This window comes from Cetorhinus maximus, chromosome 6 (genome assembly GCF_964194155.1).
Source record: "Cetorhinus maximus chromosome 6, sCetMax3.hap1.1, whole genome shotgun sequence".
In the NCBI taxonomy this organism is placed as follows: domain Eukaryota; kingdom Metazoa; phylum Chordata; class Chondrichthyes; order Lamniformes; family Cetorhinidae; genus Cetorhinus; species Cetorhinus maximus.
Genome location: NC_135884.1, coordinates 34,443,087 through 34,470,329, shown reverse-complemented (window position 1 = coordinate 34,470,329; position 27,243 = coordinate 34,443,087). Strand labels below are relative to the sequence as shown.

The window sequence follows — 27,243 nt, the reverse complement described above, 5'->3', positions numbered from 1 at the left end:
TGTCCCTGCAACCACCCCCCCGCCAACTTCTCTCCCCCAACCACCCCCAAACTTAAACCAGCTTATATTTCACCCCTCTCCTAACTTTACTCAGTTCTGCCGAAGGGTCATGAGGACTTGAAATGTCAACTCTTTTCTTCTCCGCCGATGCTGCCAGACCTGCTGAGTTTTTCCAGGTAATTCTGTTTTTGTTTTGTAATAAGATTTCCCTTTGTTAAACTCCAACCCCCTAGCAATACAGGCCAAAATTCAATATGCCTTCTTAATTACTAGCTTCACCTGCATGCTAACTTTTTGTATTTCATACAGAAGAACACCCAGATCCCTTTGTGCTGCACTTTTTTGGAGTCTTTCTCCATTTAAATAATAGTCTGCCTTTGATTTTTCCTGCCAAGGTGCATGACCTCACACTTTCCTACATTAAACTCCATCAGCCAAGTTTTTCCCCACTCACTTAACCTATCTATATCCTCTTACAGATTCCTTAGGTCTTCATCACATGTCCTCCCACCTATTTTGTATCGTCAGCAAATTTGGATACATTACACTCTGCCCTCTCCTCCAAGCCATTAATACAGATAACAAATAATTGAGGTCCTAGGACTGATCCTTGTGGCACTCCACTAGTTACATCTTTCCAACCTGAAAAAGACCCATTAATCCTGACTGTCTTCTGTGTGTTAACCAATCCTGAATCCATGCTAATACATTACCCCCAATACTGTTAGCTCCTAACTTGTGCAAAAACCTTTTATGTGGCACCTTATCGAATGCCTTCTGGAAATCCAAATACACTACATCCACCGGTTCCCCTTTATCAACTTTGCTTGTTATATCCTCAAAGAGCTCTAGCAAATTTGTCAAACATGATTTCCCTTTCACAAAACAGTGTTGACTCTGTTTGATTGCATTAAGCTTTTCTAAATGTCCTGCTATTTCTTCCTTAATAACGGACTCTAGCATCTTCCCAACGACAGATGTTAGGCTGACTGGCCTGTAGTTTCCTGCTTTTTGTCTCCCTCCTTTTTTGAACAGGGCCGTCACATCAGCGGTTTTCCAATCCGCAGGGACCCTCCCGCAATCCAGAGAGTTCTGGAATATTTCGACCAATGCCTCCACTATATCTGCAACCACTTCCTTTAAAACCCTTCGATGCAGGCCATCAGGTCCTGGTGACTTGTCTGCCTTTAGTCCCATTAGTTTCTCAAATATTTTGTCCCTTGTGATAGATACTGTTACAAGATCTTTTCTCCCATTAGCTCCTTGCTTATCTGATATCTTTGAATGTTTAGTGTCCTCCACCATGAAGACCGATGCAAAAAAATGCTTTAAGTTAAAAGTAGTAAGATCCATAAATTCTACATGATGCAATATTCTAAAGCATGCCTAGAGAAAGAGAGAGGCAGACAAACTGCAGGCAGACACAAAGAAAGAAAGGCATAAAAGACAGAGTGAGAATGCAAATGAATTAACAAGGCTTAATTTTCAGAAATCCAACGTCAAGATTATTTCTGGATACTGACCATGCACTGCATTTGTTTTAAAATGCAGATCCTAATTGGGCCGGGGCTGAGTTCAGTGCCTGATTAGTGGCACCGGGTGCTGCCAGGAGACAAAAAGTGACTCCGGAGTACAATGCTCAAAGGCAAGATGGCAGCCAAGACTGGGCTTGCCATTGACTTGCAGAATCAAGGCAGGAGATCCAAGGGCCAGCAGCCACAAGGCGCAGACAAGTGGCCAAATAGTCAATGAAAAGGTACTATATCCTCTCTGTGTGAATAACTCTTTTCTTCCCCAAGAGTTTTACTTCAGCAGAAACACCACTTAATGGCTTCCCACATTGCTCCCAATGGCTGTGCATTAATGTGCACCAGACTGTTAGCTTTTCCTGATCTACGATTCGAAAATCACCATCTGGCAACCCCCCAGTCCATTAACAAGTTCTTCAAGAAGTTTAACAGGCAATTAATTGGAGGGGAGTGAGTTTCGGCTTCCCCCACTCCCACCTTTGCTTTGAAAATAACAGCACGTGGAAGACTAACATGCCATTTGGGAGTGCTATTTTCAAAGCATGCCTGTATCCAACCTCACCCCCGCGGGCATCTGAAAATCAAGGCCCCTGTATCTATAGCCACATTGAATTGGAGGATACCCTGTTTTCTAACATTATCTATGTTTTAGCATGTACTATTGATTTGCAGTGACTAAATCAGAAAAATTCTGTTTGAAAAATTAAGGTAGTAGGTTTTTGTAAAAGCCTAGATGAAATGATCTCACTTAGATTTAAAGCAACAATTTGCATTAATTTAGTGTCTTTAATATAGAAGAATGTTCCAAGGCACTTTACGGAGATGTAAGGAAAAGATAAATGCTGAGCCAAAGAAAAGCATTGAAGTTGTTGAATTTGGAGGTGTCAACGGCATGGATGACGTTATTCAGCAGCAAATAGCTTAACTCAGTGGCAGACTTAGGAAATGCTCCAGGGGTAGCAGTATGCAGTCTTTGTGATGTAGAGGATATGTGAACAGACTGGTTCAGTTAGAAATAGTGACTGGTGGAAGTGATGGGAAGCTTTGACAAGGGTATAGAGTTTGTGATGGGGATCAAAAATGATGGCTTCAGTCATAGCAGTGTTTAGATGGAGGAAACGGCAGCTTAGCCAAACTGCATGTCGGACAGCATAAAGGTCATGGAAGGGTCGAGGGAGATGGAACTGGGTGTCAGCAGCTTTCATTTGAAAGGCTGACCCCATATCTGCCGATTATGTTCGCAAGGGGCAGCTGTTGACAAAGAAAAAGAAGCGGCTAAATGTAGTATAAGGGTGTGGAACATATAGGGTTAATGTGGGACTGAGTGCAATACCGCCAACAATGATGTAAGAGAACACATGACCCACACCTAGGGGTCAGTCTAGTGTTGGACAGAGTTGTGTGCAGAAGCAAGCTCCTAGTTTGAACCTTTACTGTAAATATGTACATCAGTCTTGTAGTTAATAAATACATACAGTTAACCAATTTAAAACTACAAAGACTCCTTTAAGACCTACTGAATGGTATCCAACACCTTACAATATGGTGACAGTGAATAGAAAAAGCCAAAACCTTGCAAAAATCCTGCAAGGCTAAAGAAAAATTCAAAGAAGCATTCTGACGTGAAGAAAAGCTCAAGAAGCAGATGTGCAGAGGAAAATCACCAGAGAAAAGCTCCAAAGAAAGGCTCGGAAACTGAAGGCAGAAATTTAAAATTCCTCGTTGCAGCAGAGGACTCCATGGGATCTCTTGGAAATCCAGCTTCAATTCCCAAAGTGCAGAGTCAACAGACCAGGCAGGGGCGAGCTAAAATTTTAAAATTCCAGGATGCAGCAAGACCTGAGAAACTTTTAAATAGTTCAGTGGTCAGAAATTGCCGTTTAAAAACTCCATTGGAAAAAACAGATTCCCAAGTTACATCTGGGCTCGCTCCGAGGGAAAAAAATGAATTAATTTGGAAGAATTGAAGCTAAAGAACCAGCTTTAAAGGATAGAATTCGACACTTTCATGGCCCTAAAGCATAGCACTGAAAAGGGGAAGTCTGCAGCTAGAAGGTTGAGCATGAGCGCTTTGTAGCAGGAGCCTGTCAAAACTGGCAAGTGCGGGTAAACCCTTTGTCTTCACACGATCAGTGACACCATCTTGAATTTCAGCAACCTCTTAAAGCTAAACCTAAATTTTAAAAATTAACTATGGATCAGAAATCCACCCTTCCAGTTCAATTTGAACTTATCCAAGGCCCAGATCAATTACATAATTGGGGACTTTGGAGAAAAAGATTCCTCAGATACATGATTGCCTCAGGTCTGGATAAAAACACAAAAGCTCAACAAGTTAATACACTGCTTTATTTGGTAGGCCCCGATTGCTAGACAAGAAATCAATGAATCATCTGCTAAATGTGAAGAAGTACTAAATCATTCGGTATTTATTTTAACCTAAGAAGGAACAAAATCCTTGAAAGGACTAAATTTAGTAAGTGTTTCCAGCAGCCAGAGAACCTGTCGACTTATTCAATAATGATCTGTACAGGGTGACTGAAGGCTGCAAATACAGAGACCTAAAATCTGAACTTACCAGTGACAGAATAGTAGCAGACAAAGCACTCTCAGACATGCTGCAAGTGCAGGAAGATCTAACCTTTATCTAAAATAAAGCTATCCAGATTGTTAGGCAGTCTGAACTCAGTGTGCAGCAAAGGTCCATTTTAAGAGGAGAAAGTAAACTGTGCAACAAAAGAAACCCCACAGACCAGTTAAACAGCACAGAAACAGGGGCATTCCAGGCCAAGGGAAGCAATACCCTAACCGGCCAGTCGAGCGACCATGCCAGCGCTATGGAGCAAAACTCCCCCACAGGTGAGATCAATGCCCTGCAATTTCAGCCCAATGCTTTCAATGTAACAGAATTGGACACTTTGGCAAACTGTGCAAGGCCAAAACAGCTAGATGCACAAAAGATCCAAGGATGATTCATGGGGTTGAGACTGCACACCAAGAGGGCTCACAGCCATGCTTCTTGGGTGACATCCAAGATCCTGGTTTCTCATTTTCTAATGCAAACATTTCCGTCAACAACCATCTCACAAACTCATGGGAGCCAGTGTTACAGTCCTGTCGGACAAACAACCATGGCTGAGAAGCATCTGGCTTCGAACAATAGACACACGACTCTATGGGCCTGGAGGAATCCGACTTCCAGTCACCAGCATAATTCTGGAACCACTAAAGTACGGCAGCAAAAAATCTTCAAGCTGATGTACGTCATCCATATCCAGTCTTTAACTCTCTTGAGCAGAGATGCCTGTGTAGCCCTGAATCTCCTCAAAATGACAGAGGATATCAAGACAACCACAATCTGCAAGTTAATTATACAGAACTGCAAGTTCCTGAGAGTTCAAAAAAGAAAGTGTGTCCTGACTGGGACTTCAGCTATGAACTGTCTTCTCTCTCTGCAGAGCAGGTTTGTCCATTTTCGTTACAGGTGCTGGAAAGACCTCATTGATCAGACCAGCCAACCTCTCAGATGGTTACCATGATGCCTCCAGTGGAGGATAGACAAGAGAACAACCAACAACCAGAAGAGCCTCAATCTCTGGCTCCGATGACCGTTGTCAAGATCAACACCGCGACCACAGAGGATGCGCTTCAACTCCCGGCCAACATGATAGTGCCACAGACGATGCTGGAACCAAGTAGCAGCCATCCATTGCTGACAGCACACCACAAAGTCAAACACAAAGTTGAGCTTACTTAAAAAAAAAACACATCCTCATAATAGGAAAGGCCATCTTCTGTCCCAGAGAACATGGTGACGACCCACATGATGGAAGGAGGAAAAAAATGACATGGAGACGAGCATAATGTTCGTCCACCCTGCAAAAAACAGGATGGAACAGCAACCACCTATCACCACAACTGCCAAATTGGCAAAGAATAGTCCAATACCAAGGAATGGAAAAAGAGAATAAAGAGATAGCCAGACGCCAGAACAATCTTCAAACCTACAGGAAGAACCAGCAGTGACAGAGTCTACCATTCCTCCGGCAGTAGTGCGAACAAGATGTGGAAGAGTTATAAGACCTCCAGACTGCTTGAACCTACAAGCTCAAAGACTTGAAGGGGGGAGATGGGGCAGCAATGACGATGTAAATACATTGGGTAAACTAGAATAACTTGAAATACATTGGATAAAGATTTGGAGGGAGGTGTAGTATAAAGGTCTGGCACATACAGGGTTAATGTGGGACTGAGCCTACACAGTGATGTAAGTGAACACATGCCCGCACCTAGGGTCAATGAATTTTTGACAGACTCGTGTGCACAAGCAAGCATAGAGACAGCTCCTAGCTTGAACCCTTTATTGTATATATGTACATAGTTCTTATAGTTAATAAATACATACAGTTAACCTACTTAAGACTTTGAAGGCTTCATTGAGACCTACCAAACGGTATCCAACACCCTATGACACTAAAGATAGATTGTTGGGGAACTCTGGCGACAAGGGTACAGGTTTGGGATGAACAGGAATATTCGAAGATTTCTCTGGCTATGATTGAATATGGAAGGGTTGAGCCAAATGCGATACCTGATAGCACTTGATGTGGTCCAGTCAGAGTTGTGATGGATTCTTAGACCAATTGTGTACCAGATACGTTCAAGTCTTTACCCCTTAGACTTCAGGATGGAAAAATGGGGAGGGCCTATACTAGGGTGAAATGACAGGGATGTGCAGGAGTAAAATCATTTTTAAAAATACACAAACTAGCATATTGTAGCTTGCAAAGGTACAACTTATCTTTTCCAATCTGAGAAAAACAGATTGCTTGGAATTCAAACATACATAAAAGCTGTCACAGGTAGATGTCATATTTAGTGTGTTTTTCTGTACTAATTTCCATTTTACACACAAACACATTCCTGGTCTCTAAAAAGAAATACAAAATGTATCTAAATATAGCTATTGAAATTTGACCTTTAACTTGTCTTGAAATAATTTTGAGATTCAACAAAACAGGTACTATTAGAGACTGAAGACAAACTTTTCTCAATTTGACTGAAAATACTCCTGAAGTATGCTGGAAAGTAGTACACATTGCACATGCTCAGACTGCAGGCTTTGCCTTCAGCTGACAGAATCAAAGCTTTGAACAAAAAAAAACTTAAGTATTTGAGAGAGGTTGAGGATTTCAAATAATACATAGAAACATGGCAGAACAATCAGATGTTTAATAACTCAAGGCACTTTAAAGGTTTTTATGATGAAGTGAATCTCATCTCTCTCCACTGCATCAAAACAAAAAAAATCTTCAATGGTTGAATGGTAAATTTCATTATTTTGTTCTTAAAATGCATTGATTAAACTGGTATCCTAAAGAGGAATATTCACAAATTGTATTAAATGTTGAAAGTACCTGCCAGCTGCTGTCTGATGCCTCTTGAGTGTTGGCTAGTAACCGCTGAAGGGTGGCCAATTTTTGTTCCAGCATCTGTTCTCGATGTAAGGCCTCCTGACATTTGGAAAATCAACAATACTTTAATGTATTAGTATATCAGACAATGTTAAATCAAAAGTTGTTTGATTAAAGTAACCTGAACCATATGATGAGATAGCATTCAATTTGATACACATCATATAATATACATGTGGGTGGTTGGAAGTGAGACACCACATTTTTTTTTTCTGATCTATCCTTTTCACCTCAAGGGTACTGGAACCTCCCATTATTTTTTATAGTTTGAACATCTCACAAGCTATTCATAACCGTCAGCTAGTGATTGAAAAATGCCAAAAATTACTATTACCCTAATTTGTACCGTAATTCCTGTCCTCTCAGATTTCATTCCATTTCATTTGTTCTGCTACCAATTCCAACCTTTCCATCTGAATACCATTGTCTTGTCTCATTTAATAGCTCTAGATTTGCAAGGCATTGTACATCTAATTATTTCCATCTTGTATTCCCCTTCTGTTTAAACCATGTTCTTATGTTTACAATGGCAACAGTTTTAACTAACTGTACATTTTCTTCTTGTATTTGTCCATAAACATTCATGATTCCTGTTAAAGTTTATTTCTTTTTGATACACTATCTACATGCTCTATTTCTGCTTCTTGGTCAACAGTCATGACTTGCTCCTCCACATTCACCAAAACATCAGTTCATCTTTTCTATTCTGCTCTTCACCTACCTCATTTACTTTACGTGAATCTAAAAGTCCCATTTTTATTATATGTAATTAGGCCTTTGTTTCCATTCCCCCCTTCAAATGTTATAGGAGGATACAGTTTATAAAATGTCCCATTAGCTGCACAGTTGAATAGGTAAAATTTTGTGCCCGTAATGTGTGAACAAGTTGATGGCTAATGGTTTATTTTGTGAACAAGCAAAGACTATACAATTAAATAAACTGTATTGCCAGAATAGTAAACAGCAGCAACACTGGTGGGTTTTACCTGTAAATACTGTGAGAGCTGGAATAGTTCCTGAGAGTACATACTGGGAGAATTAGCAGCTACCTGGGGAATTGAAGGAGACATTTATTCAATATAATCGTTTTAAAGCATTATGGCATAGCTGAGGTATTAACACAATAAACATGTTCAGAAGAGACTCATCCATCTGGTTTATCAGCGCAGTTGTGTGTGAAATTACCCTTTTGGGAGATAGAGAGGTGAGAAAACAAGGAATTCAGTGAGGAGCCAATTAATGACAAAATGAAAATAACCACTTTCTTGGGACAGACCTTGAGGAACTTACAAAATCAAAAAGCATGCCTCCTTGTACATAACTGTTTCTCCATTTCTCAGTACAGTAAATTTATGAAGATACATGAGGAATTTATTTTTGCTCCTACTTCACCTCTGAAGCATACAAATAGAAGTAATTGGGCTAGATTTTCAATCCAGGCTCGGGAACCCGAAGCCCGGATAATTTCCTGACTCAACCTACGTCAGCGCCAGTGCTGTTATGCTATTTTCAAATGTAAAATACATAACTGGCCTGGGGGTGAGTTTAGCACTCAGTGGCACCATAAGTGGACTGAAGGTGGGACATAAATACCAAGGGCCTTTTGAAAAGTTGGGCAGCAGCCATGACTGGGCTTGCCATTCGCTGAGGACATGTCGCAGCAGGGTGCTGATTGGGCCATTGCTGGCATGGGCAGGCATCAACAAGTGGTGCCAAAGCCCTTGAGGCACTGACGGAGGTCATTGTAGACCACAGCACAAATGTCCAAGACCAACCGTCTGGAGAGATGCAGCCTCCTATGACACTGGTGCTCTGTCATTTGCAAGTAACTGATTTGTGGGAGATACACCTGATGTCTTGGGTACCATCATTTCTCCTTGCAGGTCCTCTGGTATCCTGCACAGGAGGATGCATTTGCTGAAGCTCCTCCTTGCTGTTCTATCAAATGTCAGAGTAGCCTACTCCCATATCCACTCCATCAGCTGGCTCTTGTTTGTTCAGTAAGGCTTCCTCTGCCAACCTCTGCTGACCTGGCGATGCAAATAGCCTGACATCCCTATCAGGACGCCAAACTCTCTCTGGTGAGAAACACAAGCCTCTCAGCACCAGTGATGGCACCACTGTGCCATTGGTTGAGCAGACAAGCTTTATTCTGTCTCTATTAAATGAACGAATGAATCGACCAGTATTCAATTAACTTTCATGGCTCCCCACTGTGCGCAGGTCAGCCGCACTCTGATGTGTCCCAGACACTGCATGCTCTCCATGCCTAGGGGAGGTGGTGGCATAGTGGTATTGTCACTGGACTAGTATTCCAGAGACTCAGGTTCAAATCCCACCATGGGCAGATAGTGAAATTTGAATTCAATAAAAATTTGGAATTTAAAAGTCAAGTGATGACCACAAAACCATTGCCGATTGTTGTAAAAACCCATCTGGTTCACTAATGCTCTTTAGGGAAGGAAATCTGCTGTCCTTACATGGTCTGGCCTACAGACCCACAGCACTGTAGTTGACTCTTAATTCCCCTATGAACAAGGGCAATTAGGGATGGGCAATAAATGTTGGCCTAGGCAGCAATGCCCACATCCCATGAACGAATAGACAAAAAACAACTGAAAATTCAAAACTGCTCCTGAGGCCTATTAATAAACATAACAACGACCTAAAAGGGCACTTAACTGAAGGTGTGCAGGTTTCAGAATTTATCTGCCACGCCCCCGCCCTCCCTTTGAAATATCACATCCCGGAGGTGGCAGGATCTCACCAGCATTTGAAAATCCAGCCCATGGTGTGGATCAGCCAGAATACATCTATACCAGAAATACTTTATTCGTACTTATTGAAACATATATAAACCAACTCTCTCCTGATGGTTCAGTAACTAAGCTAGCCACAAGTGCCCAAATGCAATCTCTAGCAGTATGTTGTCAGCCACAGTGGCAGCAGCAGGTGTGTGTACACGCTTCTGGGCTATGGAAAGGAGAAAAATTAAACCAGCAGTTGTTCCCACTTTAATTCACTTTTCAGCAACCTTAGATGAAAATGCATATATGGGCAAGGCTCTGACAACTTCACAGTTCAACAGCTCACCAAATACTTTACCAGTCTCAAAAGGAAAAGGCCATTTGGGATATACCAAGACCTATGAAACACTATTCCACAATACATCCATGTACAGGATGGAGGAGAGTTGGGGTGAGTTGAAAGGAATAGTATACATAATTTTTAACCAAAGAAAAACAATTGTTATCTATTTAAAATAAATATGGTCAATTAAATAACTATGTAACTATCCAAACAAAGAACATTTAGCACCAGTAGTAATGGCTTCAATCAAGACTGCCACCCCATTCAGAATGAAGGATGATATCCACTTCAGTGAAAGAAGCTGCTGCAGGGTTCAATTTGTTACAAATTCTGGACTTTACAAGATGACCATGTTATAAAATGCCTCAGTTAACAAGATATGCCAGAAGCACCCCAGCACGGAGACATGTCTATGTGGCCTGATTGCCATGGGGGTGAAACTCAAACAGAAACCTATTTAAATATCAAGTGGCAGTTTTCACACCTGGGACAATTGCTTTTTGGACACAGGAAGAGAGACAAAGCAACCACTGCTGTGTGGAGAAACAAAGCAGTTACTGCTGTGAAGAGCAGAGAAAGACTGTTCTGTGTTAACAACCAAGCAAGATGCTTGTGAAAGTTGGTTTATGTTCAAAAGGAAGGGGACGGACCAACGGGACTTTTTGGAGATTTAAGGGACAATGAGTTGCTGAGATGGGCTTTATTGTGAAAGTTGGATCTGAAAGACTCGGCCTGAATTTTGAAGGACACTGGGCATTTCACCCGAGCACAGCAGGCAGAAATGAGCCTGCTGGAGAGCTGGGAGTAACAGTGGATTAATTTTTCTAATGCTATACATTTGCAGGAAGTGCAGTGCACAGCAAAAAGGGTTATAAGATATATTTAGATTGTGTTAACTGTGTTCCTCTCCGCAGATGCTGCCAGACCTGCTGAGTTTTTCCAGGTATTTTCGTTTTTGTTTTGGATTTCCAGCATCCGCAGTTTTTTGCTTTTATCTTATTGTTTAATTGACTGCCACTTCTCTTCAAGGAATGCCTGCCTTGAAGAAGTATTGCTCTTCTCTCCGACAGGATTTCCGTATCTCTCTTTTGCCTTGTTCACCTTCATTGATCACTGGCCCTCTATCCAGCTCTACTTGGTCCACCCCCACCCCTCTTAAACCAGCTTATATTTCACCTCTCTTCTATTTTTACTTAGTTCTGTTGAAGGGTCATTCGGACTCGAAACGTTAACTGTGTTCCTCTCCGCAAATGCTGCCAGACCTGCTGAGTTTTTCCAGGTATTTTTGTTTTTATTTTAGATTGTGTCAGTTTGTTACTGAAAAAGTACCTTTTCTTTAGTTTTGTGCATTAGTTGCTCGTCTAGTAATGTTTGATCAGCATTGATTTTTAGTTTGTTACAGTTAAAACGTGAATCTTGACATTCGGTTTATTGATCATTTGGGAATTACAAATCTTCTAAAAAGTTGTCAGTCTCTACAGGGATCATAACATGCGACACCCTAACGCGCTGGGGAAAAAACCTTTTGACAAATCAAGCCCATTCTCTCCAATATATTACATGAAAATTACAGCACCGCAGTCACCTAGCCAAAACTAAGACTTCAAACTGGGTAAAATTTCCAAAAAGATAATACAAAAAGGCTATCTCCAAATATTTTTCTCATGTACTGAATAAAATATCACTGGTGCTCCAAATCTATTTGCCTAAATGTATCCCTATAACTTAAATCTCACTTCCAGTCAGATAGTTATGCAAGAGCAAGATACCGCAGATGCTGGAAATTTGAACTAAAAACAGAAAGGTCTGGCAACACCTGTGGAGAGAAAAACAGAGTTAACAGTTCAGGTCGATGACCCTTTGTCAGAAGTTCTGAGCATTGCCTGATGATCATGCAACTTGTTTAATGTCCCATCTATGATCTGGATCTACCTATAAAATTGAATATTCAAGATTCCATGGCATTATTCAAACAGCAAGAGAGTTTTTCTGGTATCCTGGACAACATTCTTCCCTCAACCACCAGCACCAGTCATTGTTACTTATGAGACTTTGCTGTGCATAGATTAGCTGCCATATTTTTCTTCAAAACAACAGCGACTACACTTCAAATGCAATTCATTGACTGCAAAGTACAACTGGACATTCTGACAACTTGAAAGACTTTATATTTTTCTTTAAAAGAGCTTAATGACTAAGCACCAACTCCGATTCCAAACAAAATTCACTTGACAGAAAAACATCAATTGCTAAATTAGCAGAAGGTTTAGTTTGGTATTGAAATAAATTTAATATTGTAAGTTCTGCTTTTAACTTTAAGCAAATTAGTGGAATATAACCTATAAAATATATGTCTGAACGATCTATTTGCATCGTCGGATTTAGGGGAGGCTTTAAACTGCAAGAATTCCAGTTTACTCCAGTTGTTCAAGATGAAAAGAATCTTCAGTTTGCCTTGTTCTGCTTCTGTAGCTGTCTAAATGGAGGAACATTTCCTCTCATTGACAGAGAAATTGTAAACATACTCTTCATAGTTGCACTGCAGGTTTGCTGCAATGATCAGGTGAAATCTTTTCTTCAGTTAAAAGCAAGCCACAAAACAGCACACCTCTTTTTAAAAAAATATAATACACTACATTGATCCAACATGTTAAAGAAATATTCATTATGCAAAATACAACAGTGTCACACGGAAGTACTTACCAATTCTGACACTTTCTCAAGACTTCCTCTTGCACACGAAGGCTGGAAGCTGTTGGGTGATCAGTTCCATTGTTCAGAAGGGAGCCAAGAGAAAATTGTCTCTAAGCTGAGGCAAGTACCTCCATGTGACAAACTTTTCATAAAATTAGATACTTTTAATAATCTTATAAAGGGACAAAATCCTCCAGACTATTATGAAAAAAAAACACAGCAGACTAATTTTCCATACATAGTAGAGGTATTTGATCCAAGAATGTAGGTCCCAATTAACCCATTTTTGTGTCTGATAATAGTGTCCTGATTTCATTACAGTGGCCAAAAATGGCTTTGATGCCAAGATATCTGCAATTACTTTTAATTAATCAGCAATAGAATAGTTCTGCACTTTCTGCATCTCACATCAATTTATTAATCTAAACATCCAAGCAACTGGTCACCTCTTTGTTCACAGGTATATATTTTAGTACCACCTGTCAAAGAAATCTCATTAACAGTGATCATTAACTTTGCCTCCAGGGAACTCAGCTGGCAACCATTTAATGACATATAATATAGATTGCAGAATGGTGGTATATTTAACTGATACAAATTAGTAATCTCTGTCAAAAAGCAACATGGAAAGTGTGTGTGAATGGACTCCAATTCCTTCAAAAGATTTGCGTTTACACGCAACCTGATAAAGTGCTTCTTGTGCCAAGACTTCAATTGCTTCATATTGTCAAATTTTATGATATTTGATGCAAACGTACTTTAGTACTTGATGAGTGAGATTAGAAGTTTTTTCGAAGCTGCACTGAACAGAAAGTGTTTCTGAAATCAGCATAAACCAGCAGTAGCAACCTCTGAAGAAGTTTTCAGTCATTTAAATTTCACAGGGAGTACTTTATTAGGGCACCCACATTCTAATTGTAATGAAATCATTTTACGTCCGGCAAACTTAAAGCTATAAGAGCTCAGTATACTGAATTGCTTTATCTTACTATTCTTAGATGGGAATGCTTTAATACAACTGGTACAGTGCTCATTTAAGAATACAACAGTTTCAAATCAAGTCATGGCTTAACACACATTACTATTTACAATTTTGTGCTCTAGGTTGTTAATATTCAAACCCATGTGCTTACCAGAATTATATTCCAATAAATCAACTAAAGCCATTTGTTTAACATGAGAAGGCTAAATTATAAAGGCCACTCACCTTTTCAACCGGAAGTGGTAGAGGAGCCTGGATGACACTAAAAGACAAGAGATACCATATAAGATAAAACTACAAAAACCATCTTCATTACCAAAGTCAAGCTTCTTTAATTCCTGTTTATGCTTGTGAAGATTTTAGAATGAATATACTCAAAAGAGTTCAAGTAAAAACAAATCATCATTGAGCAACTCGCTTGAACATATAACCCTACTGGAAGTCTGTAAATGTACTTCGCATGTGAATGACTTGCTCCTGGTGAAGTTTTCCTGCAGCAACTGCAAAATCTTCAACAGATGTATCAACGATCTTTGTTTATCATGCTCTGCCTTTCAATAGGGGAAGCATAAAAGACTACAATTTATTTTCTGAAAAGTATGGATCTGACAAAGATTGCTAACCCATTCAATAAATTATATTATCCAAATATCAGAACATTGCACTGAAAGAAACTGGAGATATAGGAGTCATATCTAAGGATAATAGAATCTTGAATATTTCCAAAAATACTTTAAAGCTAAGCTATATTTTGATCATTACAGATTACTCCAATCTGAGTGGATTACATTTGGTCCCAAGAGTAATCAATATCTGAACTCTATTTAGCAATGGCCTTCTCCTACACTATCACAAAGGAACAGGGAAGAAGTGGTAGCACCCCCTGAGTTAGATAGATAAAGAGTTAGGGGTGCGGGGGAAAGGGAAAAGGAAATAAATGACCAGAAAACCAAGGTAACTCTCCTGCTCTTCTTCGGATAGTGCCATGTAATCTTCTACATCTACCAAACTTCAAAAAGAAAATTCAAAACACAAAAGGATTGTCCTATATAAGGTTCCATTAACTTCCCTATAATTGGTATTAAACTGACAGGTTTGCAGTTACCTGGTTTCTCCATGCCTCCCTTCTTAAATAATGGGCTGACATTTGAAATTTTCCAATCCATAGGCACAATTTCTGAACCTCGTGAGTTCTGAAAAATAATAAATAATGCACCTGCAATTTCCTCATCTATTTTTATTAATAACTTGTGTGGAAACCCTCAGGTCCTGGAGATCCTAAACCCTTTTATTTTCTTCATCACTTTTTTTGAAAGCATATTAAATTAACTAAGTTCCTCCCATGACATTTTTCCAAAGTATTTATTTAATCTGCCATGTTGCAAGCATCCATTATAGTCTCATCTGCATCTGTCTTTAATGGACTACATTTTCTTAATACAGTCAAGAAAACATTGGCTGTTGGCTTTGATATCCCATGCAGTTATTTTCATATTCCTTTTTGTAGCTCCTGTTGCCTTCTTTGTATCTCTTTACTGCTGGCCATAAGCTCGTCAGCTCCTTTCAGTTTCTACTTCTTGCACTAACACAAGCCTTTTATCTTAGCTTTATACTAACCCCTTATTTCTTTTGTTGGCCACATCTTCCTATCTAAAATGCTGGAGCCTTTGCTTATTACGAGTATTTACTAGCTTTGTATCATACCAAATATTTCTTGAGTGTGGATTTACAGTTCAGCTCAGTTTACTGTGGTCAATTCATTTCTCATTCCTACGAAGTTCACATTAAGATCAAAACTGTGCTGTGACTCTTTTCTTCTCCCTCTCGAACCTAGTATCAAATTTCATCATGTTATATTCACTATTCCCAAGATGTTCCCTTACCATGTGATTGTTAGCTAATTCTGATTTTTTGCCTGTCACTAAATTTAGTATAGCTTGTTCCCTATTCTAGTTCGAAATGTGAGGGATTTGGCTGTCCTTGTACATGAATCACAAAGTTAACCTGCAGGTACAGCAAGCATTTAGGAAGGCAAATGGTATGCTAGTCTTTATTGCAAAGCTGTTGAGTATAAGAGTCAGGCAGTTTTGCTGAAATTGTATAGGGCTTTGGTGAGGTGACACCTAGAATACTGTGTATAGTTATGGCCTCTTTAACTAAAGGAAGATTATACTTGCCCTATATTGGGGTGCAGCAAAAGTTCACTAGATTGATTCCTGGCTTGAGAAGGCAGTCTTATGAGGTGATATTGAATAGGAAAGGCATATATACGATGGATTTAGAAGAATGGGAGGTGATCTCACTGAAATGTAGAATTGTCTTTTTGCGCTGGTCAGGGTTTGACCAGGCTGAGCAGATGTTTCCCCTGGCTGGAGATTCTAAACCAAGAACTCAGTTTCAGGATAAAGGGCTGACTATTTAGGACTAAAATCTGGGAAAATTCCTTCACTGAAAAGGCTGTGAATCTTTGAAATTATCTACTACAGAGGACTGTGGATGCTCAGTCATTGAGTATATTCAAGTTTGAGGTTGATAGATTTTTGGGCACTAAGGAAATCAACATGTGGGAATTGGGCAAGAAACAAGGTTTTGTATGAGTTTATCCATGATTTTATTTAGCGGCCAGGCAGGCTCCAGGGATGTGGAATCCATAAGGGTGGAGGTAAGAAATAACAAGAGGAAGACGACACTGGTGGGAGTAGTCTATAGGCCCCCTAACATTAGCTATGCTGTAGGACAGAGAATAAATCAAGAGATAATGAGGGCATGTAAAAAAGGCAGTATATTAATCATGGGTGACTTTAATTTCATGTAGATTGGGAAAATCAAATTGGCAGAGCTAGCCATAAGCAAGAACTCCTAAAGTGTATTCAGGACTGTTTCCTAGAACAATATGTTGTAGGTCCAACCAGGGATTAGGCTATTTTGGATCTGGTAATATATAATGAGGCAGGATTAATAAATTATCTCAGAGTAAAAGATCCCCTAGGAAATGTGACCATAACATGGTAGAATTAAGCATTCAGTTTGAGTGTGAGAAACTTAGTTCAGAAACAACTGTGGTAAACTTAAATAAGGGTAATTACAAAGGAATGAGGGCAGAGTTGGTTGGAGTGGATTGGGAAAGGAGTTTAGCAGAAAAGACGGTTGCTGAACAATGGCAGATGTTTAAGAAAATAGTTCATGACTCGCAACAAAGATATATCCCAGTGAGGAAGAAGAGTTATAGGAAAGGGATAAACCGACCATGGTTAACCAAGAAAGATAAGGATAGTATCAAAGTGAAAGAAAAAACATACAATGTGGCAAAGATTAATGGTAAGCCAGAGGATTGGGAATGTTTTAAAAATCAATGGAAGATGACCAAAAAAAAAAGGGAGAAAATAAACTTTGAAAGTAAACTAGCAATTAATATAAAAACAGACAGTAAGAGCTTCTTTAAATATATAAAAAGGAAGAGAGAGGCCAAAGTCAATATCGTACCCCTTAGCTAACGAGGCTAGGGAAATAATAATGGGGAACCAGGAAATGGCAGAGGAGTTGAATAAATACTTTGCATCAGTCTTCACAGTAGAAGACACTAATAACGTACCAAAAATACTAAATAATCATGGGTCAAAAGGAGGGGGGGAGGAAATAAATACAATAACTATCACTAGAGAAAAAGTACTAGGGAAACGAATGGGACTAAAGGCCGATAGGTCACCTGGGCCTGATGAGTTGCATCCTAGGATATTAAAGGAAATAGCTGCAGAGATAGTGGATGCACTGGTGGTAATCTTCCAAGAATCCTTAGATTCTGGAAAAGTCCCAGAGGATTGGAAAACTGCCAATGTAACACCCTTATTCAAAAAGAAGGGAGACAAAAAACAGGTAACTATAGGCCAGTTAGCTTTACATCCGTCATTGGGAAAATGTTAGAGTCTATTATAAAAGGTGTAACAGCAGAGCATTTAGAAAATCATAATATAATCAAGCAGAGGCTTGATGAAGGGGAAATCATGCCTGACAAATTTATTACAATTCTTTGAGGTGGTAACAAGCAGGATAGATAAAGGGCAACCAGTAGATGTAATATATTTGGATTTCCAAAAGGCGTTCAATAAGGTACCACACATAAGACTACTTAATAAGATAAGAGCCCATGGTGATGGGGGTAGTATATTAGCATGGATAGAGGACAGGTTAACTAATAGAAGACAGAGAGTTGGGATAAGGGGGCATTTTCAGGATGGCAAACTGTAACTAGTGGAGTGCCACAGGGGTCAGTACTGGGGCCACAATTATTTACAATATATATTAATGATTTGGATGAGGGAAATTAATGTACTATCGCTAAGTTTGCGGATGACACAAAAAATAGGTGGGAAGGTAAGTGGTGAGGGTGACACGAAGAGTCTACAGAGGGATACAGGCAGGTTAAGTGAGTGGGAAAAAACATGGCAGATGGAATATAATGTGGGAAAATGTGAGGTTATGCACTTTGGCAGGAAGAATAGAAGAGCTGAATATTACTTAAACGGAGAAAGACTGCAGAAAGTTGCAGCACAGAGGGATTTGGGGGCCTCGTGCATGAATCACAAAAAGCTAACATGCAAGTTCAGCAGGTAATAGGGAAGGCAAATGGAATGGAGTATAAAAATAGGCAAGTCTTGCTAAAACTATACAAAGCACTAGTTAGACCACACCTAAAATACTGTGAACTGTTTTGGTCCCCTTATCTAAGGAACAATATACTAGCATTGGAGGCAGTCCAGAGAAGGTTCACTAGGTTGATCCTGGGGATGGAGGGATTTTCTCATGAGGAGAGGTTGAGTAGGTTGGGCCTGTACGCATTGGAATTTAGAAGAATGAGAGGCGACCTTATTGAAACATTTAAGATTCTTAGCGGGCTTGACAAGGTAGATGCTGAGAGGTTGTTTCCCCTTGTGGGAGAGTTTAGGACCAGAGGGCATAATCTCAGAGTAAGGGGCCGCCCATTTAAAACAGAGATGAGGAGCAATTTCTTCTCTCAGAGGGTAGTCAATCTGTGGAATTCTTTACCGCAGAGGGCTGTAGAGGCTGGGTTGTAAAGTATATTTTAGGCGGAGATAGACAGATTTTTAATCAGTCAGGAAATCATTGGGTATGGGGAAAAGGCATTAAAGTCGAGCTGAGGATTATCGGATCAGCCATGGTTGTATTGAATGGCGGAGCACACTCGATGGGCTAAATGGCCTAATTCTGCTCCTATGTCTTATGGTCTAATTCTAAGGAACCATGATTTTTGATGCTCAAACATACACAGGCTTGAAGTTTGGCATTGGATCTGATATCACAATTCCCAAAAACTCAAGTACAGAATTTATAATAGGCAGAGCTAGAATATCAGATTTGGTGGTATACCTCTTTTCAGCTTAAAGCTCTTATCAACTTTTTAGGATAGAGACATGAGAAATGGGGGGTGTTTTCCAACGCTTCACCATGAATCTCATGTCCAACTAATGCTGAACAAAAAGACTGCCGGAATGTTGAACTATGTAGTCAAAACAGTTGAATTCAAGTTGGATCAGTAGCTACAGCATTGACTGACAGCAGGCCCAACTGAAAGTTTCATTCTTGCACTGTTAAAAACCTTTGTGCACACATATGCACATGGGCTCTACTCCTAGACAATTTTGTAAACATGAACAGTGTGTCCAAACTCTCCAACCATGACAAATTAAAGTGGAGCTTAATTATGAATGTCCAGATGGGGTAAACATCCAACCCCTCACACTACAAATTGTGTACTTTTTAAATGACGTTGGACACCACACTTGATTTACATTCTACAAGGAGCCAAGCCAATTACAATCTTCTCCACTGAGGTTTCTTACCACTTCCAGAGTCAGGTCAGGACCAGCTCTAGAGCCCAGCCACCTTTCTGCCTTGTTACAATGCAGTTTCAGCTTCACAGCAATGCAAAGATGGCTGGGCAATTGCATTTTTATTGTGTCACTGCTGGTAGTAGAACAATTAATGCTATTACCAAATCTATTAATTTTATTGCATGTGCATTAATGTATTAACTGCCCGTTCTGGAAACAATTTTTAATAGGACAGGCTGGACAGGCTACAGGTGCACACACATTCAAATGGAGTCATGGTCCACACTTGCTAGCAGGTGGCTGAAGGGCAGGGCTGGCAGAGGTTAGAAAGCAGATTCGCTGGCCTATATGTAGTGAGAGAATGCTGTATACTATGTAGGAAGGCACCAAGCAAAACAGATGTGAATAACAAAAAAATAATTTATGCATTTAATCTGTCATGCAAATTCTTCAAAAACTGCAGTGCAAGTATGATATAATTTTGAGCCAATTTATAATTCAGTATATAAAGAAAATGAAGGTCAGAAACTCTGGTTTTAATAACCAGTATATTATAATAGATCTCAGAGAGATGCCTTCATGATGGGATGGTGATGTTTTGAATCTTCCACATTTAAAAATAAGCTGGATGTCACAGTGCACTATTACACTACTAGCAGAAACTCGCAAAACATTTGCAGTGAAATTAATATTTATTGCAACAGTCCTTCTTTAAATCCCCATGCCATTCCATCCTTCCCATATCATCCCTCATGCCATTCCCATTCCATTCCTTTCATCCCTCTCACATTACCCCATTCCATCCCCAATCCCACCATTTTGTCCTCCCATGCCTACCCTCCACTCATGCTGCTCCCCCCTCTCCATGCCACTCACACCTACTCTAGCCAGGATAGCTTTATTGTCCTCTACATTGGAGAGACCAAACGCAGACTGGGTGACCGCTTTGCGGAACACCTTCGGCCTGTCCGCAAGCATAACCCAGACCTCCCTGTCGCTTGCCATTTTAACACTCCACCCTGCTCTCTTGCCCACATGTCTGTCCTTGGCTTGCTGCATTGTTCCAGTGAAGCTCAACACAAACTGGAGGAACAGCACCTCATCTTCCAACTAGGCACTTTACAGCCTTCCGGACTGAATATTGAGTTCAACAATTTTAGATCTTAAACTCCCTCTTCCATCCCCACCCCCTTTCCGTTTCTTCCCTCTCCTCCTTGTTTTTTCCAATAATTTATATAGATTTTTCTTTTCCCACCTATTTACATTATTTTTAATGTATTCCACCGATCATTTATCTATACCTTTTACGCCCTTTTAGTCTTATTTCACCCCACCCCCACTAGAGCTACCTTGCTTGTCCTGCTATCCATTCTTAATTAGCACATTCTTTTAGATAATATCACCACCTTCAACACCTCTTTATCTTTTGTCTGTGACATCTTTTGGTTATCTCCTTCTATCACTGCTTGCTTGTCCCAACAACCACCACCCCCTTCTCTCTAACCCCACCCCCCTCACCCCCAAAAAAACCAGCTTATATTTCACCACTCTCCTATTTTTAATTAGTTCTGTTGAAGGGTCATGAGGACTCGAAACGTCAACTGTACTCTTCTCCGCCGATGCTGCCAGACCTGCTGAGTTTTTCCAGGTATTTTTTATTTTGGATTTCCAGCATCCGCAGTTTTTTTGTTTTTATATTTTTTTTGTTTTTATAGCTTTATTGTCCCCTTACCTGCTGTTGCTTTTTTCTCTCCACCAAATGCAATCTCCCCCCCACCCCTCACCCATACCATTACCATCAACCGTCTCTCCCATGCCATCTCCCCTTCTCCCATGTTGTCTGCTGGACCCCTCCCTTGGTGACCCACAGCAACCCCATTGTGTCTCCCCCAACTCCCTAACCCCTCTAACCAGGATAACTTTGTTCTAGGGCTTTCTTTACCTCTGTTGCTTTTATCCACACCACAGCCACCACCAACAACCGTCCCTCCTATGCTGTCCCCCACCACCCCTCTCCCCAATTCCCCCAGCCTGGGAAACTGTTGTTGGGCTCCCTTACCTTCTGTTATTCTTTTTCTCCACTAAGCATCTCCCCACAGCCCACCAGCTGTTGGCAGCCACACGTACCTCATGCATTTCAGTCCTCCACATGCCCCACGCATCTCCACGTGCCAGGCTTCACCCACAAAATCAACTCGCTGACCAATTCAAAAAGTGCATAAGACAAAAACTGCATATTATTACACTAGATTCTTTTAACCCAGGACTGGAGTTTGAATCCAGCCCAGATTAGTGGGCTGAAAATATCCTTCTAAATACTAGTTGTTATAGTCCTTCATATTAGAGCAATCTCAATGCAGTTTTCAACAGGAATGACACTGAACAGAAAAGTCCCTAACTTTCCTCGAATTGACAATTTTAGAAGGCCATAGGATGATCAGTGCATGAAAGCAAAATATTACACTTATGCAGGAGGGGTTCTCTTCTGAATTGGGTTAATGGAAATTAAAGGGGAAATGACAGAGCAAAAATGACTTCACCAGGGGAGCTGAAATAGCAAAGTCATCCATTTCCCACTGCAAACATTCTATAGAGTATCTTAAAAAAAACTGACAATCTTTAGAGCTGAACTCATTTCCTTTAATTGAAATAGAGCTCAAACTAATGTGAAGTTAATTCTCAAAATAATTTGGAGTAAATGATGTGTATATCTTAATTGTACCTAGAGTTACCATTTGATGCTTGGCAATGTAGGATTTTGAAATTAATGGTCGTCATTTGTTAAATCTCTGTTTCATGAGTACTTGTGTCACTTCTTGTCACTTGTGCTACAGCATTCAAGGAGACAATCCAAAACTGATTACAAAAGGAAGTGATACAAATGATGTAACCATTCCTTTAGAGTTTGTACTGCAAGATGAACCAGATATACACAAATTTTACAGCCAAACTTTGTAAACAAATGAATAAACCTAACCAAATCCCTGACAGACTAGAAAATTAGCGGCAAACATTGTTCATAAATGATAGCTTATTAGGAAGCCATGTCTCTCTCGGTACAGGAGCAGTTTATTACAGCAAAACAAAATCTACATTAAAGTTAACTTCAAAAACAGGCATGGTTGAAAATTTCCTGAACCAGCTAAACAAAACAAAAATACAGAAAAACCAGCATTATAAATTAGAAGCAAAAATTATTGGTACTAGTTATCTGACAATTATGAAGCAGCAACTTGCCAATTAAAAATATTAGTGAAGCTACACAACACTTCTTGAGGAAAAAAAATCAATTTCTCCCATTTGACATTTCTCCATCTTGAACTCTCAATCATTAAATATGCTCACTGAAACGAAACTGAAGTACCGTGCAGCTATTAAACTATAGTTCACTTTTCTAAAAGCACACACGCTTCAGTTAAAACGTATATCCGTACCAGAGTAAAATATACCGCATACAACAGCTGAAATCCATCAATGTGGCATTGCAACCATACTGCTGAAGCTTTGAATAAAAGATCTGCACTTATAAAGGATTGATTAAGTGCAATGTAAACAAGTTCAGGTTATTCCCTTGCAAGGCACATGTAAAGCAAGAATGTTTTGTGGATAACTATAAAATGCCATTTCTATTCCAAGAGGGAGGGAGTGGGCACAGCATAACAGGGAGAAAATGTTAATTAAGTTATGACTATTTTCTCATTAGAAGAAATGCAATCCATTATTAAAATCAAATAACTCAAATAGCTTTAAATTTCAAAGAACTAATTATAGATCAAGCAGTTACTTTATTATCCACAAGGACACACAGAGTGGTTTTTCACCATTATACACAGACGCTTAGCCAAGTCCCAAATTTCAATAGCTGAGATTTTCATAGAAATTTGACTGGTGGCAACTCCAGCTAAGAAAAGGTTCAAAAACTTTACTTTCAAATACATGGTTTGAAAACAGCACAGAACATCACAGAATACTGGTTCAACTGTGTTTTCCTTTAAACACTGATATTTGGTAAATAAGGCATTATGCTGAATGAATACAATTCAAACTCAGGTCTCCATATTGAATGCCCAGCACACCAAAACAGAATATCCACTGCTTCCTGTGGAGTTAAAATAACATAAATGCTGCACTGAGATAGGGCATCACAAGTCAATTTTTGATGAATGTATAATCTGTTCAAAATAATCAAAAGTGCATGTACTGCAACAAAATAATCATAAACAAAACACAATTCCTCACATCATAGTTCAAAGGCAAGACAAATGCCTTTCAAAAATGGTAGATGTACTTGAAGGTGTCAGCATCTATAATTCATTAGTTTCCCTGGTAACCTTTTGTTTTTAATAATGCAGCCAAGTCATCATTTTGTAAATAAGAGCCTTGATGGTGTGTTTTGCTAATCTTATTCTCACCTGCACATGTTTCAGCTAGTCTTTGCAGGGAGAAAATGAGATAGGAAGTGATTTTGGCAGGAGCAGAGGGAACGATAATGTAGAAGTTAGCTCATTGCATAGTTTTACAGCTGATGTGGTGTGCTCACATAGTAGGTAGAGAGTTCTGTAGACTGCGTAAGACGGACAAATAGTGGATGGATGTATAAAACTTATTCAGATACAAATTAAATGTTGAGCCTAGGCAGTTTGATGATCATTTGAATGCTAACTTGGTCCATTCAATCAGGCAAAGATTTCCTCTCTTATGTTTATAAAATCAATCATTGGAAACAAAGCATTAAATTAAGATGTCAGAATAAGATTATTTCTGATGAATACTAATAGAAATAATTCATTCACTTTAAATATGTATTCATAATGCCAATTACATCCTTCTTAAAAGACTTTTTGGGGAAGAAAGTAATTTTTACTTTTCCTCTTTAGCACATAGGTACATTATCTCTGGAAATTTTAAGTTGTAACTTGCAGAGAATTATTCAAATACAGCTATCTCCAAGGAAGGCCAAGCTATACACTGTGAAATAACAAATGCTTTGATAACTTGTATCAACACAAATTTAGATTTAAAATTTGAGGCAATCAATTTTGCTTTTACTACTATATTAGGCCTGTCAAAACAAACATTGGTTTGGGAAAAACAAAAAGCAAAAATATTTCAGATTGAAACCTGAAATATTAAAAAAAACAAAATGTTGGAAACACTTAGGTTAGAGGAATAGAGGAAGAAGTCTCGTTTAAACTAAACACAGCCTACAGAATAAAAGCACACTGAGTTTATACACCTGGCAGGGTTTTAAAAAAGATTTAACACAAACACAATGCACACCCTTCCCATCCTTGGCTTGTTGGTCATACTTACTCAGATCTTCGACGGCCTTCCATACCATCTGGCATAAAGAGCTTGACTGTAGATACTATGCACCCATGAGTAACTAGAAACAAACATTTAAAAATTAATACAGGATATAGAACTGAATACCAAAACATAAATGTGAAATGAAATGTACTAACCATACAGGCATTCTTTAATATCGCAGTTTAAAATTGGCAGTTGGAGTGACTTTTTCTAATGTACAGATATTTGCTATCAACACCATCTTGAAATTAGGTAACACCTATTTCCTCATTAATGTATTGCATTAGCTGCAGAGAATTGTAATTTTTCTTCCTTCCTGTCACTAAAGCCAAGCAGTTACTTTTTGAACTGGGGGGATGGGGGGGTGCAGGAAAGAGTAAGAGTGAAAGTGGGACAATAAAAAATGGCCCAAGCACTTTACAGAATGAAAAGGACCAAACACTGAACCCTGGCGGACAAGATAGTCAAGGAGATGGAAATCTTGGTTGAAAAAATAGGTTTCAAGAAGAATTTGACTTCTTTCTGTACTGTAATGGTTCTAAATCTCTAAATGATTCTATGGCTCTAGAGTCAGAGGGGTTTTGAAAAGGAAAGGATACACAGATGACCAGGGTTGGAGGATCTAAGGATACTCCTTGGACATAAGACTGAAGGAGATCATAAAAGTTAACTGGATGGTTAGGGAAGAAGTCAAGCATTAAAGAACAACATGAAGAGTTGTAAACGCACAATTAATACCAGATATGGATGAATTTTTGATGCCACTATCAGCTTCAAAACAATAAAACCCACAGAATGATGACACAAAACTTCTATCCTCAAGTTCAACCTCTGGGGCCAAAGAACTCTTTGGAGGGGAAGGTCGAAGTAAAAATCATAAAGTCACTATAAGCCCTTCAAAATTAAGGAAATTTGAAGATGCTACATGAATTTCAGTTTTATTTATGTTGGAAGTGAAGATATAGCTCAACTGGGGCTGAGGACTTGCCAATATCTGCCATTGAAATCATGCGGGAGATGTTTGGAGAGTAGAAAGTAAAGTAACTAGGAAAGAAAAATAATGTCAAGTGACACCGTCAAATGCCAGACTGATCTGATGTCAGAAGACGGTTTTGCAGTGCATTGTCAAACGACTATGTGGCAATGACTTTGCTATACAATTTGATGAATCCACAGACATTTCTAAAATAACCCACTTGCTCGGCTGTGCTTGGTATGTGTGGAATAAGGCAATAAATTTTGACTTTTTGTTTGGCAAAGAGCTCAAGACAACAACAAAATTAGGTGACATTTCTGTAGTGTTGGATGATTTCATGATTTCAGCAGAAATCAGCTGGACATATTGCATTGGGATCGGCACTGTTAAGTTTGCAAGTGACTGGAATGGATTCCAATGTTATGTAAAATATAAAAATCGCTACACCTCAAAACATTTGGACACACTGCTTTTAAACCAAGAGGTGCTTGCTAAGATAGATATTGAACCAGGTCTTCGCAGTGCTCTCAACGCAACAATAATGATCATTAATTTTATTAAATCCCACAGCAAAGAATGCCAGCTGTTTGGATGCATTTTGAGAGGAAGTGGGTGTAGAGCACAATTCCATGCTCATACATAAAGTAGTAAAAAAGCTATCTAGAGGCAGGATGCTTGTCATATATTTCATCTTGAGTAATAGGTACTTCCTTAGCTGTTATCTCCTTAACTTGCCATGGTGAAGAATAACGATGTGGGACTGGCTAAAGAGGGTTACCTTGCAGGTATATTATTGAAGTAAATAAACCAAATAAAGCTATGCAAGGTGGGAGAGCTTTAATTTGCCCAGTGTGAAAGAACTGATGCATTCAAAAGTAAACTGCAAGAAGTTGCTTGGTAGTGCAAAACTTAAGTACTGCTGAAAAAAAGAGACAAGTTGTGGAAGCTTTTTGTCTTGCACTCATCAGGGCGGATGCAAGAATGCCAAATTTCAAAGGGAACAACAATTTCTACTGCATGAGAAAAGGAGTGCTGGCTGGTTGGCAAGTTGGTTCTGATTGGTCAAGGCATTGCCATGGCGAATACACCAGGGAGCTATTGTCCCCATGCTTTTGTTTATTCAAAAAATGTACACTGTCTGGACATATTCCTTTTGCTTGCAGAGGACAGGTCCCTGCACATGAATATATGTAGCTTCAAGCAAGCGTAATTGAGCTACATTGCGAGCCTGACTGATAATTTTAAATTGGTTGTTAGTGTAATTCTTAGGACACTTGGGAATGTTCAGCAAATGCTGCGCAATCACAGAATCACATCTAATGTTAGACAACATGTTCTG

At 39.4% G+C, this 27,243-nt stretch overlaps 1 protein-coding gene across 34 annotated transcripts in view; it reads right to left on the bottom strand.

Moving 5' to 3' along the window:
* slmapa (sarcolemma associated protein a) overlaps nt 1–27,243 on the bottom strand; it is a 235,928-nt gene that overhangs the window by 134,489 nt on the left and 74,196 nt on the right. For all 34 annotated transcript variants that reach the window (XM_078543552.1, XM_078543560.1, XM_078543567.1 and 31 more), the window contains exons 3-6: nt 24,932–25,004; nt 13,995–14,031; nt 7,990–8,052; nt 6,947–7,042 (exon numbers count right to left, since the gene is read on the bottom strand). In XM_078543552.1, the coding sequence (XP_078399678.1) occupies nt 6,947–7,042; nt 7,990–8,052; nt 13,995–14,031; nt 24,932–25,004 (269 nt within the window). The remainder of the gene's footprint in view (nt 1–6,946; nt 7,043–7,989; nt 8,053–13,994; nt 14,032–24,931; nt 25,005–27,243) is intronic.